Below are 16,870 nucleotides of genomic sequence, written 5' to 3' on the forward strand. Positions count from 1 at the left end.
TTCATCTTGTACAAGATCCATCTTGGGAATCCAAGATGGCAGCACTGTGTTTTTGTTTGTCTTGTCTGATTTGTTTGTCTGCAGTTTGTTTGTTTTTTTTAATATATGTTGTACATTTTTTACACCTTGTACATCTTGTATTTTAAAAGTTGAGTGTTTATTGTAAGAAGCCGCTTTGAAATCGAACTCATTGAGTCTGGATTGGAGTCGGACCGCGTTGGGTGAAGCGTGCTATCTGTTGCACTACCCCGGGACTCGCTTTGGAAAGCGGTTGTGTTAAACATTGGTGAACGGAAAGTTACGGCTGCTTTGGAAAGTGGTTGTGTTAAACATCGCTGAATGGAAAGTTACGGCTTTTTCGTGAAGAACTCCCGGATATTAAACTAAGTGGAGCTCACAGGTCATTGTAGCGGCGGGGATATCTGCAGCCAAGGGTCGTGGAATTACATCTGTCTGAGCGAGCTTGTTTCGAAGTTTGTCTGCACGATATTCACTTCTACGTTGATATCATGAAAGTGCTCCTTTTTGTGTGGTGATCTTCATGCCCGGCCTATGGGACATACCGAGGAAAGCGGAAGATAAGACGAATCATTTGTTGCGCTTCCATATGTATCTGCCAACAAAATGTACGGACAGTATTTTCATAATTCGGGCTGTTAGTAATTCTGTGTTAATGGACATAAGGACAAAGAGCTCACCTATCTTTACTTTCATTCCTAAGATCTCTCTACCAGACTCTCGTAAAGAACAATGTAATTCTTCACTAAAAAATCTAAGGAAGCGATATTTGATAATGTTGTTGCTTTTACTGGCCGGTATTAATCCAAATCCTGGTCCAGTTGGAAGTGTTTCAACTTCTTTGGATTTTTCAAATAGATCAGGCCTTGGTATTGAACACTTAAATGTTTGTAGCCTGTTGTCAAAATTAGATCAAGTACAAATATGGGCCAAGATGACCAAAGCTGATGTTTTGGTTATTTCTGAGACGTAAAAACTGGCTAAAAAAAATCAATCTCAAGCCACAACATTGCATTAGAGGGGTATAATGTGTTTCGGGCTGATTGTAAAAGTAAAGGGGGTGGGGTTGCAATGAATATCAAATCAAACTTTCATGTTACTGTTCTTAAATCAGTTTCTATCCCTAAACAGTTTGAGCTTTTGGCTATTGACCTGGAATATGGAAAGGATTGTCATTTATGTATAGTTGGTTGCTATAGACCACCAGCAGCCATCAGTGACGCTCTCACCTCACTGTCAGCTGTTTTATCTGACCTGCTTTCAAAAGAACTTGTTATATTGGGGGATTTGAATTGGAACTGGTTAACATCAAACTCAGATCAGTTTAAAGCATATTGTGACTCTGTGAATTTTACTCAACTTATTGAATCACCTACATGACCAAATTATAAGAATCCAAGTAAGTCCACTTTAATAGATATTATACTAACAAACAAACCCCATAAATACACACATACAGGGGTTTTTCCTGATGATGTTAGTGATCATTGTACTGTTGTCTTTATAAGGGATTTTAAAATTCCCAAAGTAAAACCTAGACTTATTACAAAAAGGAGCTTTAAACTGTTTGATAAACAAGGGTTTTTGCATGAGTTGTTTGCATCTGATTGGGATCTTCTTCTTCTTCTTTCGGCTTTTCCCTTCAGGGGTCGCCACAGCGAATCATCTCTCTCCACCTAACCCTATCTTCTGCATCCTCAACACTTGCACCCACTAGCTTCAAATCCTCATTAATTACATCCATATACCTCCTCTTTGGACTTCCTCTTTGCCTCCTGCCTGGCAGCTCCATGTCCAACATTCTCCTACCAATATACTCACTCTCCCTCCTCTGAACATGTCCAAACCATCTTAATCTCGCCTCCCTAACTTTGTCCCCCAAACGTCCAACATGGGCTGTCCCTCTGATGTACTCGTTCCTAATCCTGTCCAATCTTGTCACACCCAAAGAGAACCTCAACATCTTCAGTTCGGCTACCTCAAGCTCTGACTCCTGTCTCTTCTTCAGTGTCACTGTCTCTAAACCATACAGCACGGCCGGTCTCACCACTGTCCTGTACACCTTCCCCTTGATTCTTGCTGATATTTTCCTATCACACAGAACTCCTGACACCTTTCTCCACCCACTCCAACCTGCCTGCACTCGCTTCTTTACTTCTTTCCCACTCTCTCCATTACTCTGGACTGTTGACCCCAAGTACTTAAACTCCTGTACCTTCTTCACCTCTTCACCCTGTAACCTTACTATTCCACTTCCCTCCCTTTCATTCACACACATGTACTCAGTCTTACTACGACTGACTTTCATTCCTCTTCTCTCCAGCGCAAACCTCCACCTCTCCAGGTTTTCCTCCACCTGCTCCCTGCTCTCACTACAGATCACAATGTCATCTGCAAACATCATTGTCCAAGGAGACTCCTGTCTGACCTCCTCTGACAACTGGTCCATCACTATAGCAAACAGGAAGGGGCTCAGAGCCGATCCCTGATGCAGTCCCACCTCCACTGTAAACTCCTCTGTCTGACCTACAGCACACCTCACCACTGTCCTGCTCCTCTCATACATGTCCTGCACCACTCTGACATACTTCTCTGCTACTCCTGACTTCCTCATACAGTACCACAGCTCTTCTCTTGGCACCCTGTCATACGCTTTCTCTAAGTCTACAAACACACAGTGCAACTCCCTCTGACCATCCCTATACTTCTCCATCAACATTCTCAGAGCAAAAATTGCATCTGTTGTGCTCTTTCTGGGCATGAAGCCATACTGCTGCTCACAAATTTCCACCACCTTCCTTAACCTAGCTTCCACTACTCTTTCCCACAACTTCATTGTATGGCTCATCAACTTTATCCCCCTATAGTTGCTGCAACTCTGCACGTCACCCTTATTCTTAAAGATCGGCACTAACACACTCCTTCTCCATTCCTCAGGCATCCTCTCACTTTCTAAAACCCTGTTGAACAAACTAGTTAAAAATTCCACTGCTGCCTCTCCTAGACACTTCCAGACCTCTACCGGGATGTCGTCAGGACCAACTGACTTTCCACTTTTCATCCTCTTCAAGGCCTTCCTGACTTCATCCTTTCTAATCTTATCTACTTCCTGTTCCACAGAGTTCACCCCTTCTACTCTTTTTTCCCTCTGATTTTCCTCATTCATCAGCTCCTCAAAGTATTCCTTCCATCTCCTCTGTACACTCTCCTCACTTGTGAGCACCCTTCCATCTCTATCCTTAATAATTCTAACTTGCTGCACATCCTTCCCATCTCGATCCCTCTGTCTAGCTAACCTGTACAAGTCCTTCTCTCCTTCTCTAGTGTCTAACCTAGTGTACAACTCATCATATGCCTTCTGCTTGGCCTTAGACACCTCCCTCTTCACTCTGCGCTGTAACTCCTTGTATTCCTGTCTATTCTCTTCAGTCCTGTCCATATCCCACTTCTTCTTGGCTAATCTCTTCCTCTGTATACTATCCTGAACTTCCTCATTCCACCACCAAGTCTCCTTATCTTCTTTCCTCCTTCCAGATGACACACCCAGCACCTTTCTCCCTGTCTCCCTGATCACTTCTGCTGTAGTTTCCCAGTCATCCGGCAGCACTACCTGACCACCCAGAGCCTGCCTCAACTTCTGTCTAAATTCCTCACAACATTCCTCCTTTTTCAGCTTCCACCACTTAGTTTTCTTCTCTATCTTTGACCTCTTCCTCTTACAGACCATCAGAGTCATCCTACACACCACCATCCTATGCTGTCTGGCTACACTCTCTCCCACTACCACTTTACAGTCACTAATCTCTTTCAGATTGCCTCTTCTACAAAGGATGTAGTCTACCTGTGTTCTCCTACCTCCACTCTTGTAAGTCACTCTATGTTCCTCCCTCTTCTGAAAATACGTGTTAACCACAGCCATGTCCATCCTCTTAGCAAAGTCTACTACCATCTGTCCTTCAAGGTTCCTTTCCTTAACTCCAAACTTGCCCATCACCTCCTCATCACCTGTGTTCCCCTCACCAACATGTCCATTAAAATCTGCTCCTATCACCACTCTCTCACCCGTGGGAATACTCTCAATCACCTCATCGAATTCACACCAGAATCTCTCTTTCTCCTCTAACTCACAACCTACCTGTGGGGCATAACCACTAACAACATTCAACATCACCCCTTCAATCTCTAACTTCAGACTCATCACCCTGTCTGACACTCTCTTCACCTCCAGAACATTCCTCACAAACTCCTCCTTCAGGACCACACCTACCCCATTTCTCTTACTATCCACACCATAATAAAACAGCTTGAATCCTGCTCCTATACTACGAGCCTTGCTACCCTTCCACTTGGTCTCCTGTACACACAGTATATCCACCTTCCTTCTCTCCATCATATCAGCCAGCTCTCTACCTTTCCCTGTCATAGTACCAACATTCAGAGTCCCTATTCTCAGTCCTACACTCTTACCTTTCCTCTTCTCTCTCTGTCTGTGCACTCTCCTCCCTCCTCTACTCCTTCGACCAACAGTAGCCCAATTTCCACCGGCGCCCTGTAGGTCAACGGCGCCGATGGCGGTCGTTGTTAACCCGGGCCTCGACCGATCCGGTATGAAATTCTTACTGACAACTCGCATGGTTAGATTTGGCAATGTTTTATGCCGGATGCCCTTCCTGACGCAACCCTCTCTATTTATCCGGGCTTGGGACCGGCACAGAAGTCACTGGACTGTGACCCCCATGGCTAGATTTTTATTAAAAAAGCATATATTATGCTTTTTATATATATATATATATTTTATATAATATATTAAAGCATATATTACATATATTACACACATTTATCTGTATTACACTGGTTTTTATTAAAAGCAGTGTAATACAGATAAATGTGTGTAATATATGTAAGGTAAAAGAAAAGAAAATTACAAACAAAATCTCCTTCAAATAGTCAAACAATTCTAGCGTAAGTAGAAATAAGTAAAATGCAAAGATAAAACAAACCAAGAAACACTCTCCAAGTGTAAGCCTGCGTTTGTTCTCCTGATGCACCCTCTATAAGCAATAACAAAGTATAACACAATGAACTTGCCTCAAGGTGAATGCACACCGATAACTGGATCTAAAACCCTATTTATACCTTATATTATATTATATATTATATATTCTGCTTCTGTCAGCATCCTGTCAGGTCTCTCATGATCTCATGCTTCTGCAAAACATCCTGAGAAGTCTCCTCAGCTGCACGGCTGCTTGTGTATTCTTATGCTGCTGACACAAAAACTTGTGATTTCCTTTTAAGCTTTCACTGTTACTCTCTGTCTTAATATCTAAACATACTGTTAATTTGATATCCGGTCCTTGTGGGGGCGCTAACGGGGTGGAGAAAGCCTCGTGATTCGGATGTTGATGTGTTTTTACGGTGTGAGAGGAGTTTGCTTTAGTTCTGTGTTGCGGACAATAAAGTTTCAAAGTAAAAGGAAAAAGGAACTATTTGTTTGTTGTCATTCGAGTTAACATTGGTAGCAGAGGATGGCTGCGGGAAACTACAAGGTCCCACCACAGTTTGGTGAAAAGAAGTGTTATGAGAGTTGGAAAAATGAGGTGGCAATTTGGACGTGTGTCACAGAGCTGGAGAAAAAGAAACAAGCACTGACTGTCACGCTATTGTTAACAGGGAGAGTGCGAAATGCTGCTTTGGAAATATCCGCGGATGATCTAAACAAGGATGATGGTATGAAGACCATTCTAGACAAGTTGGACTCTGTATTCCTGAAAGAAGAAAAAGACCGCCAATACGACGCGTATACGGAGTTTGATCGTATCACACGAGAGCACAGAATCCCGATGGCTGATTACATCTTCGAGTTTGAAAGCAAATATAACAAGCTGGTCTCGACACAGCGGGTCTCGATGCTAAAGATAAACAGTTAGCGACATGAAGTCTGCTCTGAAACGAATTTTTGGGGAAAATTACATGCGTGGAAGTCTCTTTACTGGTGAGTCTGCATGTTTCACTGATTCTAGTAAGAAAGAAAACAAGCCACGTCTACAAAGACCACTGAAAATGCAGGAAGGAATGAATCCTCTCAATAGATATGGCAGGCGATCTAAATGTGCCATCTGTCAGAGTACATATCACTGGGCAAAAGACTGCCCTCACAGAACTGGACAGGCAAAACTGACTGAGGATGTAGAGCAATGCAACATCACTTTGTTTTCTAAAGAAACTTTGTCAAATGCAGAAGTGTTTATGGTTGAATCACTTGGGTCAGCAGTTATTGATACAGCCTGTACTAAAACGGTGTGCGGACAGAAATGGTTTGACCACTACGTCAGTGGACTAAAAACAGCAGAGTTATAAAAGTTGAAAGGCACAGATAGCGCAAGAGCTTTCAAGTTTGGTGATGGAAAAGTTGTACACTCTACAAAACAGGTTAAGGTTCCAGCCATGATTGGACAGACCAAATGTTACATTGAGACTGAAGTAGTCCCAGCTGATATCCCTTTGCTTTTGAACAAAACATCCTTAAAAAGAGCAGGTGCTGTGCTGGATCTTCAGTATGACACAGCAATAATGTTCAAACACCCTGTGACTCTTGAGCTTACCTCATCAGGACATTACATTAGGACATAAACCTGTAAAGTTCTTTTTGTGAAAGAGAACATGACTTCAAAAAAAAAGAGAGAAGTCCTAATAAAGTTGCATAAACAGTTTGGACATGCCACTGTGGATAGGTTAAAAAAGCTGCTGATTAGTTCAGGTAATCATGATGAGGAGTGCATTGTTATCTTAAAGGACATAGTAGATCACCGTGAAACATGTGTGAAATACAGCAAGCCCAAACCTAAGCCTGCGGTGGGACTGCCTATGGCCTCAGGTTACAATGAAAGGGTAGCCATAGACCTGCATGAACTGGATACAGGAGTGTGGTATCTTCATGTTATTGACCACTTCACTCGCTTTAGTGCTGGAGTTATTATGAGCACCAAAAAGGCAAGTGAAATTGTAAAGATCTTCATTCACTGCTGGATTAGCATACATGGTCCACCTAAAAGACTGTTTAGTGACAATGGTGGGGAGTTTAACAACGACGAAATTAGGTGCATGGCAGAAAAGTTCAACATTGAGGTAAAGACCTCTGCAGGATATAGTGCCTGGAGTAATGGTCTTTTGGAAAGACACAATCAGACGCTTACAGATATACTAATGTATATATACTATATATACTATACTAAAGTGAAAAATGACAACAGATGTGACTGGAAAACCACCCTGGATTGGGCACTGATGGCAAAGAACTCAATGCAAAATGTCCATGGTTTCAGTCCCTACCAGCTTGTATTTGGTCAAAATCCAAACCTACCATCAGTCCTTACTGACAAACCACCAGCTCTGGAAAGTAGTAGTACAAGTACTTTGGTAGGACAGCACATATCAGTTTTACATGCTGCAAGGAGAGCGTTTACACAGTCTGAATGCTCTGAAAGAATCCGATGATCTTTGCGTAAACAGTTACGATCTACAGATGAGAGATATGAGACTGGTGACAAAGTTTACTACAAGCATGCAGATTGTGCACAGTGGAAAGGCCCAGGTATCGTGATTGGCCAGGACAGGGCAGTGATTTTTGTAAGGCATGGAGGTACTTATGTTCGTGTGCGCCATTCTAGGCTCCAAAAGACAGATGAAATTCACACAATACAGGAAGACGGAGATGCAAAAGAACAAGACATTGAGACCAGTACTGTTTTACAACCTGCAGTTTTAACCAGAATGGAATACAACGATGACACTGATAGCATGGAGAAATCACAAGCAAATGTTGAAGGTGAAATTGATGAACAAGATGACACACTGACTCAGTCAGGAGAAGATGCGAGAAGTTGTACTAAAGTGAAAGCGGGACAAACCATTATCTTTACAGACAGAGAAAGCGATGAGTCACGAACAGCACAAATTCTTAGCAGAGCAGGAAAAGCAACAGGAAAACACAAAGACTGGTACAATCTACAGTACACCCACCCAGAGACTGTTGCAGGTGTTACTGGGTAAGCTGACTTAACACTAGTCGATGACCTTCAGATTATTACCCCAGTCACCACAGTACAAGGTAATCCTCACCATGAAAGTGATGTGCTACTGTAATTATTGAAGACGAAACTTTTGCTGCAGCTAAGAAAACCGAGTTGGACAACTGGAAAAGTAACTGTCTGTTTAAGGAAGTAAAAGATGATGGTCAAAAATGTATCAGCACAAGGTGGGTGTGTTCAGTCAAAGAAACACCTGATGGCAAAGTGCCTAAGGCAAGGCTAGTCGCAAGAGGATTCGAAGAACAAAATGTCAGTGACCTTCCTAAAGAATCTCCTACTTGTGCTTCAGATTCTCTAAGAGTTGTTATGGCAGTCATATGTCAAAGGAAATGGCACCTAAACTCTTTTCTTCAAGGAAAAGAATTGTCTAGAAATTTCTATATTCGTCCTCTTCCAGAAGCAATGTGCAAAGGAACGCTATGGAAACTAAACAAATGTGTGTATGGTTTGGCGGATGCTTCTCTGTACTGGTACAATAAAGTATCACAGATTGACCCTGCAGTGTTCTACTGGCTTGACGACAACAGTGAGTTGACTGGAATCCTCGCCTCTCATGTTGATGATTTTCTGTGAGCTGGTTCGGAAACGTTTTCCTCTTTGGTCATCCCACATTTGAAAACAGCTTTTGAAGTTGGCCATCAAGAGAGTGATAGTTTTAATTATGTGGGAATGGAAATCTCTTCTGGAAATGGAGAAATACATGTACATCAAAGTACATATATAAATAATCTTCAACCTTTTGTTATGGATCCAATCAGAACTATGCAACGTACAGCTCCAATGACAAACTTGGAAGTCTAAAATTGGACAAATCCAGTGGGTTGCTAGACAGAGTAGACCAGATATAATGTGTGACACTTCTCTTTTTGCTTCAACTACAAAACATGCTACTGTTCAGACTTTGCATGCTACTGTTCAGACTTTGCATGCTACTGTTCAGACTTTGCAAGAAACTGTTCCCTGAAACTGGTTGTTTTTAGTGATGCCTCAATGGGAAATCTTCCGGATGGTGGTACTCAAGGTGGCCATCTAATTTTCTTTGTGGGAGAAGATGGAAAATTTTCTCCTATCTCCTGGCAATCTAAGAGAATCAGAAGAGTCGTCAGAAGCACTTTGGCAGGAGAAACTCTGGCGCTTGCCGATGGTATTGATAATGGGATGTGTATATCTTCTCTTTATTCAGAAATTATAACAGGTAGCATTGCCTTAAACAACCTGCCAATTATCTGTGTAACTGACAATCATTCTCTTTTTGATGCTGTGAAGTCCACAAAGTCTGTTACAGAAAAAAGACTTCGTCTTGAGATCAGCAGCATAAAAGAACTAATCCACTCGGGAAACATCAAGCAGATCCTTTGGTCTGCTACAAAGCAGCAACTTGCTGACTCTCTGACCAAGAAGGGAGCTTTTACTTTGTTACTACTAAAAACCCTTAGTGAAGGTGTATGGGAACATAAATAAGTTAAACATAAATGTGAAAAAAAAAGGATAATGATCTTTTTAAAGAGATGTTGCTGTTATTTAATTTTGTTAAATATGTTCACCTCTTGGGGGGCACGGTGGCTTAGTGGTTAGCACGCTCGCCTCACACCTCCAGGGTCGGGGTTCGATTCCCGCCTCCACCTTGTGTGTGTGGAGTTTGCATGTTCTCCCCGTGCGTTCCGGTTTCCTCCCCCGGTCCAAAGACATGCATGGTAGGTTGATTGGCATCTCTGGAAAATTGTCCCTAGTGTGTGATTGCGTGAGTGAATGAGTGTGTGTGTGCCCTGCGATGGGTTGGCACTCTGTCCAGGGTGTATCCTGCCTTGATGCCCGATGACGCCTAAGATAGGCACAGGCTCCCCGTGAATCGAGGTAGTTCGGATAAGCGGTAGAAGATTAATGAATGAATGAATGTTCACCTCTTCTTTTTAGGATAATGTTTTCTTCCGCTCTTTATAAAAGATGTATTTGGTTATTTATTTATTTTTTTTTAAAAGGGAGATTGTTAGTTTCATATCCGGTCCTTGTGGGGGTGCTAACGGGGTGGAGAAAGCCTCGTGTTTCGGATGTTGATGTCTTTTTACGTTGTGAGCAGAGTTTGCTTTAGTTCTGTGTTACGGACAATAAAGTTTCAAATTAAAAGGAAAAAATGAACTATTTGTTTGTTGTCATTCGAGTTAACACATACTATTGAACATTATATCACTTCCTAATCACAAAATGGTTACATAAATCCATATAAAGGTAAATGATACGTGTCATTCTATAAAATGAAAAATAAAATTCATATAAAGGTAATGGAAACTTTTCATTCTATAAAATGAAAAAGAAAACTTAAAACAATTCAATAATCTTCTTTCAGCAAGATGATGGGCCTTTATCCAACTGTCTAAGTACAGTGTCTGTTCCTCCTGTTGTTGTATCAGCTTCCTTCTGGATCTCTTCTTCACAGTTTTAATCAGATACATTCAGTTTCTTTATTTCATACAACAGTGTCCCCATTTCCTTTAGTTTATTTTCCATAACTTCCTTCTTTCTTGCTTTGTGTCTTTGTTGTCTTTTATTTTGTTTCTCTCATTTTGCTGCATTAATTTCACTTTGTTTCTTTATTGTATTGGATGTGATTATCACATAAGGATAACCAAGGTGCATGTTGTATGGCAGTTACTCCACTCAAAATATCTATCAACACATCACATCACACATCACATCACACCACATCACATCACACATCACCACACCACACCTCATCACACATCACATCACATCACACCACATCACACCTCACCACACCTCATCACACCACACCTCATCTCATCACACCACACCTCATCACACCACATCACACCTCACCACACCTCATCACACCTCACCTCATCACACCTCACCACATCAGACCTCACCACACCTCACCACACCACACCTCATCACATCACACCTCACCTCATCACACCACACCACACCACATCACGAGCAAACCTTCTCTCCGCGTTGGTGTGTTTGGAGATGACTCTTCTACTTAAAACTCTTCCCACACTCTGAGCAGTGATACGGCTTCTCCTGTATGAATGCGCTGGTGTCTTTGGAGATTACTCTGATCCCTAAAACTCTTCCCACACTCCGAGCAGTGATACGGCTTCTCTCCTGTATGAATGAGCTGGTGTGTTTGGAGATGACTCTGATGCGTAAAACTCTTCCCACACTCCGAGCAGTGAAATGGCTTTTCTCCTGTATGAATGCGCTGGTGTGTTTGGAGATTTCTCTGATTGGCGAAACTCTTCCCACACTCCGGACAGCAATGTGGCTTCTCTCCAGTGTGAGTGCACTGGTGTAGTTGGAGATCACGCTGTCGAAAAAAATTCTTCCCACACTGTGAGCAATGATGTGGTTTCTCACCTTTGTGAATGTACTGGTGTCTTCTCAGTTTTTATGGTCAGTGAAACTCTTCCCACACTGCAAGAACTGATGGACCTCTTTCTGCAGAGGCCCAGAGATTGTTTGCTAAATACTGGAGCTTCTTACTGGCATACGATTCTGACACATGTCTCCTGATTTGATCGGTGTATCATATTGATCAGGGTGGCATCTTGTGGTGTGTTCATGGAGCAACATTTGAGATGAATACGAAAGTGAACATATGAAGCAGGGGAAGACTTCCAATTGGGCATCAACTTTTTCTGGAGATGAAATAAAAGTCATTACAAACTCATTGTGTAATGAGGGGATTTTAGTTTTTAACCACTATAATCACAAGATCAAGCCAATACAGTAAACCAAAATCAAGCCCTTAGTGCTGTGATGGATCCCTGTGCTTTTCTCCTGTCCCCAAGGCTCCTGCTAGTGCAATGAACAGATGGCATATGGCCCCATTCACACCTGGTATTTACAGGCGTCCTGTGTAACTGGATCATAACTGGACAACACTAAGTACAGATGTGAAAAGGTTCAGCATTTTTGACAAGAGAAACCCAGTGACAAAATAAAATCAGAAGAGCTAAAAAACTCTATTCTGAGAAACTAAGAAACACATTTTCCGCTGATGTCCCACCATCAGTGTGGAGAGGCCTGCAACCCCTCATGAACTACTTAACACCACTGAACTCGGACAACACTCTACAAAAAAACCTGAACATGTGTTCTCCAGGTTCAATATTCATTAACAAGCCATCAACGCTTCCCCCGAGTCAACACCTCTCCTTTTCCATTTCCACACAGATAAAATAGTTCTTGCACTTTACACAATTTGTTTTCCTGGACTCATTTAATATGATCACGCCAAACATCATTCACCACAAACTCAGATCTCCATGCCAAAACTCACCTGTAACTGGATCACATTTTTCCTACCCAACCGAGAGCAGCAAGTGAAGCTGGGACAAATCACATCCAGTACTTGGATCCACTGCTTGTTCTTTCTGCGCTTCTCCATTAAACGTATTGTCAAAATCCATAAAATGTGCTAATGGTGACGGGTCTAAGCCTACATAGGAGGTGGAAAGGCTCTAGCTCTAATGCAGACACAATAACCTGGAGTTTAACACTGATAAGACTCTTGGGATGACAGTGGAATTTAAAAAGACCCTACACACCGTCCAGTGTTACACAGTTGTTCAGCACTGATTCTTTTTTGGCACCACCATCAAAAATTAATTTGGCAGAATAACATAACTGTCATCCTCACCACTAAAGCACAGCAGAGGAGGTACCTTCTTTGCCACCTGAAAAAGCAAAACCTGCCCTGTGCAACTGCTGTGAATTCTATAGAGTTCCATCAAATCCATCTATCGAATCAGTGCTCGATAACTACCTGGCTCATCTATGCCATCCTACTGGGTAAAGGCAGACTTAAAAGGTCAGTAAGGTCAGCACAGCACATCATCGGGACATCAATACAATAAAAGTATATCCTTGCTTCTAAGACTGAGAGCTTGCATAAACTATGCTCCCCTGCTTAATATCCTGCTAGCAAATACCTGGTCTCTAGAGTGCAAGCTTGATCATGGCCAGGTTTAAGTTCTAGAAGGACATTCTGTACTGCAATGACCTCTGCTTTACTGGACCATGCAAGGGCTGTTCAAAGACAACAGGAAAATCATGGGGAGGATGAGTGTGTCTATTGTTAAACATCATTTACATTTATGGCATTTGGCAGATGCCCTTTTCCAGAGTCACGTACAAAAGTCCATTGTAGACTATCAGTGAATACATCAACACTGATTCACCAGGTTACAGACTAGAGCCTACTAGACCAGAACAGAAATGTGTCCTGCTGTATAATTACCGCTTAGTGATGGACCAGTCGAGCAGTGCTAGTACATCTGAAGGAGCAATGTGCAGTGTGAGGATTGACAAGAGTTTTGACGAAAGAGTGCTGGTCCGTTTTTGGCTTTGTAGACAAGCATCAGTGTTTTAAACATGCAGCAACTGGAAACTAGTGGAGAAGCGCAGCAGTGGAGAAGTATGTGAGAACTTAAGCAGGTTGAAAACAAGTCCTGCAGCTGCATTTTGGATTATTTGCAGAGGACAAAATTGCGTTCAGACCAGTCTTAAAATGTCAAGAGACTGAATAATCACCTGAGCAGCATGTGTGAATAAAAATGGCCAGATCCTTCTGATGTTGTAGTCATAGTATCTAGAGACAGCCAAAAGGGCTAAGACCTTCTTTTAAAAGGAAAAGTTTGAAGCTTTTGCACAAGATTCTCATAAGTTCCACAACATCTTCATCCTTCCTGACTGCTGAAGACTTTTCAACTGTAACAGCAAAAGAGATTCTAGAAGTCATCCAGTCTTGCACCACTGCTACAGTCAAATATGACTACAAGGCAGAGTCTCGTCCATCATTTGGGAGATCGAGCCATTGGTGGATAAAACCATTGGAATATCAAGTAGAAGGCTGGGTTCAAGGAGTGTGAAGGAGGCAAAGAGGGTCTTTGGAAGGAAGCTAGAGTAACAGCACCAACAGGGTCATGCTATAAGCTTGTGGATGCAGATGTGCAGCTTGGGGAGTGTAAAGGAGAGGGAAATGCTTTCATAATCCCTGATCACAACATGAACAATGTTTTCAGGTTAGGAAGGCAGGAACATCAGGAAGGCAGCCTACCAGGTCCTAAGAGCCTGTGCTGGTGCAGAAGGGGTTATGGGCCTTGCTCAAGCTCAAGGGTTTTGCCCAAAGGTGGGAGATTGACAGTGCAGGAGCTTGAAGCCAGATCTTCTGATCAACAACCCAGAGCCCATTTAGCCACCATTGCACTATGCACTAATTGTGTATAATGAATGATGTAAAATTACAGAGTGTAATAAAACAGATTGATTTGTTTTCTTTGCAATGAAATGTATAACATAGCATAGATAGCTATGGATAGCATAGATGGAGTGTTACAATATCAGTGATACTTAAGCCCATATTGTGGTTGTATAGAGGAAGTCTTTACCTGTAATCTCTTCCTCTTTAACATGCTTGCTCTGAAATCCACTTTGTTCGCCTAGATTTTCCACAAAGCCTGATGCTACACCTGAAATTCCACCTGAATTGGGCAGTGTGGCTGTAATTTACACCTGAAATTACATTAAAATGATTTCACCTCAAGTACAGTAAACCTCTGAATAACAGGTTGGAACAAATAGAGCCCATAAAATGTATGAGATTCAATCTGAACCCTGCTGTCTTACTGAGATAATCTTCATCTTCAGGTTCTTCCTTTTTTATATATTTCTGTTCATCCACAGGTGTGATGTGTTCCACAGAGTTCATCATTGCATCACATGACATTTCATCACCTGAATTTACAAAACACAAACAGGACACAAGTCACTGCTATGGGGCTGGTGTATTGTACATAGGGTTGCAAAATTCCAGGAATTTTCAAGGCTGGAAACTTTCCATGGGAATTAACGGGAATATATGGTGATAAACTGTTAATTTAAAAAAATGCAGAGTTGCCTATAAAAAGGAACTTAAATGTAGTTAAAAAAATTTTGCTTGTTTAAAACAAAAAGATTTAATGCAAATTAAGTTTAATTTGTACCCTGCATTCCTCGGTCACTTACACACAGCACACTGCTTACTGGAGGGCCATTGAGGCCACCCCCCCCTGCATGTACTTGCATTCTTCCATAACATGCACAGTAACACTTTACTTTAGGGTCATTTAACTAGTTGCTTATTAGCATGAAAATTGATAGAATATTGGCTATTTATTAGTACTTATTAAGCACATATTAATATGTTTATTACAATTATTTAAGCTGACAGGAAAAAATGTCTGAGATCAGCTAAACGTCAGGATACTTTGATAATTAAAAACTACCTTCTGCCGCCGCCACAGAGGCAAATTTCTGTCTTCCCCTCCCTTGGAGCTCTCTCTCAGGCGGTGGTGGCCACACGGCTTGAGCTTCCTTCTGAGGCAGAGGCGGTTGCTGGGCATAAACATGGTGTGTTAGAAGCTTAGGATACAAATTCCTTCTTAACCCCCCCTCCACATTCAGCAACTACGCACTTACCCTTACTCCACACTATCCTCAGTAACGGTTATATCAGAGCAATCAGTGTAATCATTAGGCGCTTTTTTACGACTCATCGCTCCAGCCATCGTTTATCATACACAATAACACACGAAAAGTCTTTTCCTGGTCGTTTGTGCGTTTTTAAGGTGGTCGATCTACACCGTGATTTTTCTATACGACCATATCATGAATTTCAACCAATAACACCTCTAATATTAATTTAAACCTTTTATAGTACATGCAATGTTCTAAAAACTGTTTTGTTGAGTTTGTGAGGGTAAAAAAAAATCACTTATTTTAACACAAGCACAATGTTTATGAATAACAAAAAAACTCGTGTTTGTCTAAAGCACTTTTCCTGATGCACACCCAGAAACAGAAACTTTAACAATCAATATTAGTTTAAAACAGTATAAATGCTGCATCCTTACTGCGCCTGGGGCCCCAGTCTCTCTGCCACGTGATCTTGCTCTCGCACGCCCGGACATACCGTCTACTGACTTCACACCGTGTCTAATTCCCACTGAACTGTAAACAAATACATATACACTTACAGTATAGAACTGTGTGCTTTACAGAAGAACTTTACCAAACGATACAAGTTCTTTTTCTAACTTCGCTCAGTGTTTCACTATGGGAATCGCTTTGGGCATGACCAACTACGGAAGCTCTTATGACACCACGTCTGTCTTTGACAGACAGGTCGACCTGCGACCAGGCTCCGCCCTGCCTATATCAGCCAGATCGACCCCTGTCTGCGTCATTCTCGCTTTCTTCCCGTGGGAGAAGAAAGCTTAACTGTTCAATAGACGGACCGTCATTGGATTCCGTCGCCGAACGCGACATCAGTAGGGGATTGTGGTGAGTGACAACCCTAATTTGGAATAGCGTCCGCGTCGTGGCGAGCTATTCTGATCTCCTGCTGCGTATTTAGTTACAGCGGTAGGAAACATCTAATTTACTTCAGGTTACGGGTCAAGGCGGACCTACCGAAGGTTTAATTCAAAGTCTAACAGGCTAACGTGTTGTGACGAGTCTTTAGACTGCACTATGTCGACCGCGATAACCCTGGCAAAGGGCATGAGTCAAAGACTAAGGAGGCTGTATCCCACCCTTGTCCATCATCATGTGGAGCTACCATCTCGGGCAGGGACCCTCATCCTATGTGCATAGTGTGTATGGGACGTCGCTAGCGGACCCGCAGACATGTGCTCACTGTGCGTCATTGCCGGTGAAAATCTTGGAAAGGAGGCTGAAAGTGTCGGTAGCTAACCAGC

At 42.2% G+C, this 16,870-nt stretch overlaps 1 protein-coding gene across 1 annotated transcript in view; it reads right to left on the reverse strand.

Moving 5' to 3' along the window:
- Positions 1–12,519, reverse strand: part of LOC132856422 (gastrula zinc finger protein XlCGF7.1-like) — a 126,954-nt gene extending 114,435 nt beyond the window's left edge. The window contains 3 exon segments of the mRNA XM_060886061.1: positions 11,146–11,513; positions 11,516–11,567; positions 12,412–12,519. Coding sequence (XP_060742044.1) covers positions 11,146–11,513; positions 11,516–11,567; positions 12,412–12,519 — 528 coding nt within the window.
- Between the last annotated feature and the right edge of the window lie 4,351 nt (positions 12,520–16,870).

The sequence above is a fragment of the Tachysurus vachellii genome, chromosome 1, assembly GCF_030014155.1.
Source record: "Tachysurus vachellii isolate PV-2020 chromosome 1, HZAU_Pvac_v1, whole genome shotgun sequence".
Classification (NCBI taxonomy): domain Eukaryota; kingdom Metazoa; phylum Chordata; class Actinopteri; order Siluriformes; family Bagridae; genus Tachysurus; species Tachysurus vachellii.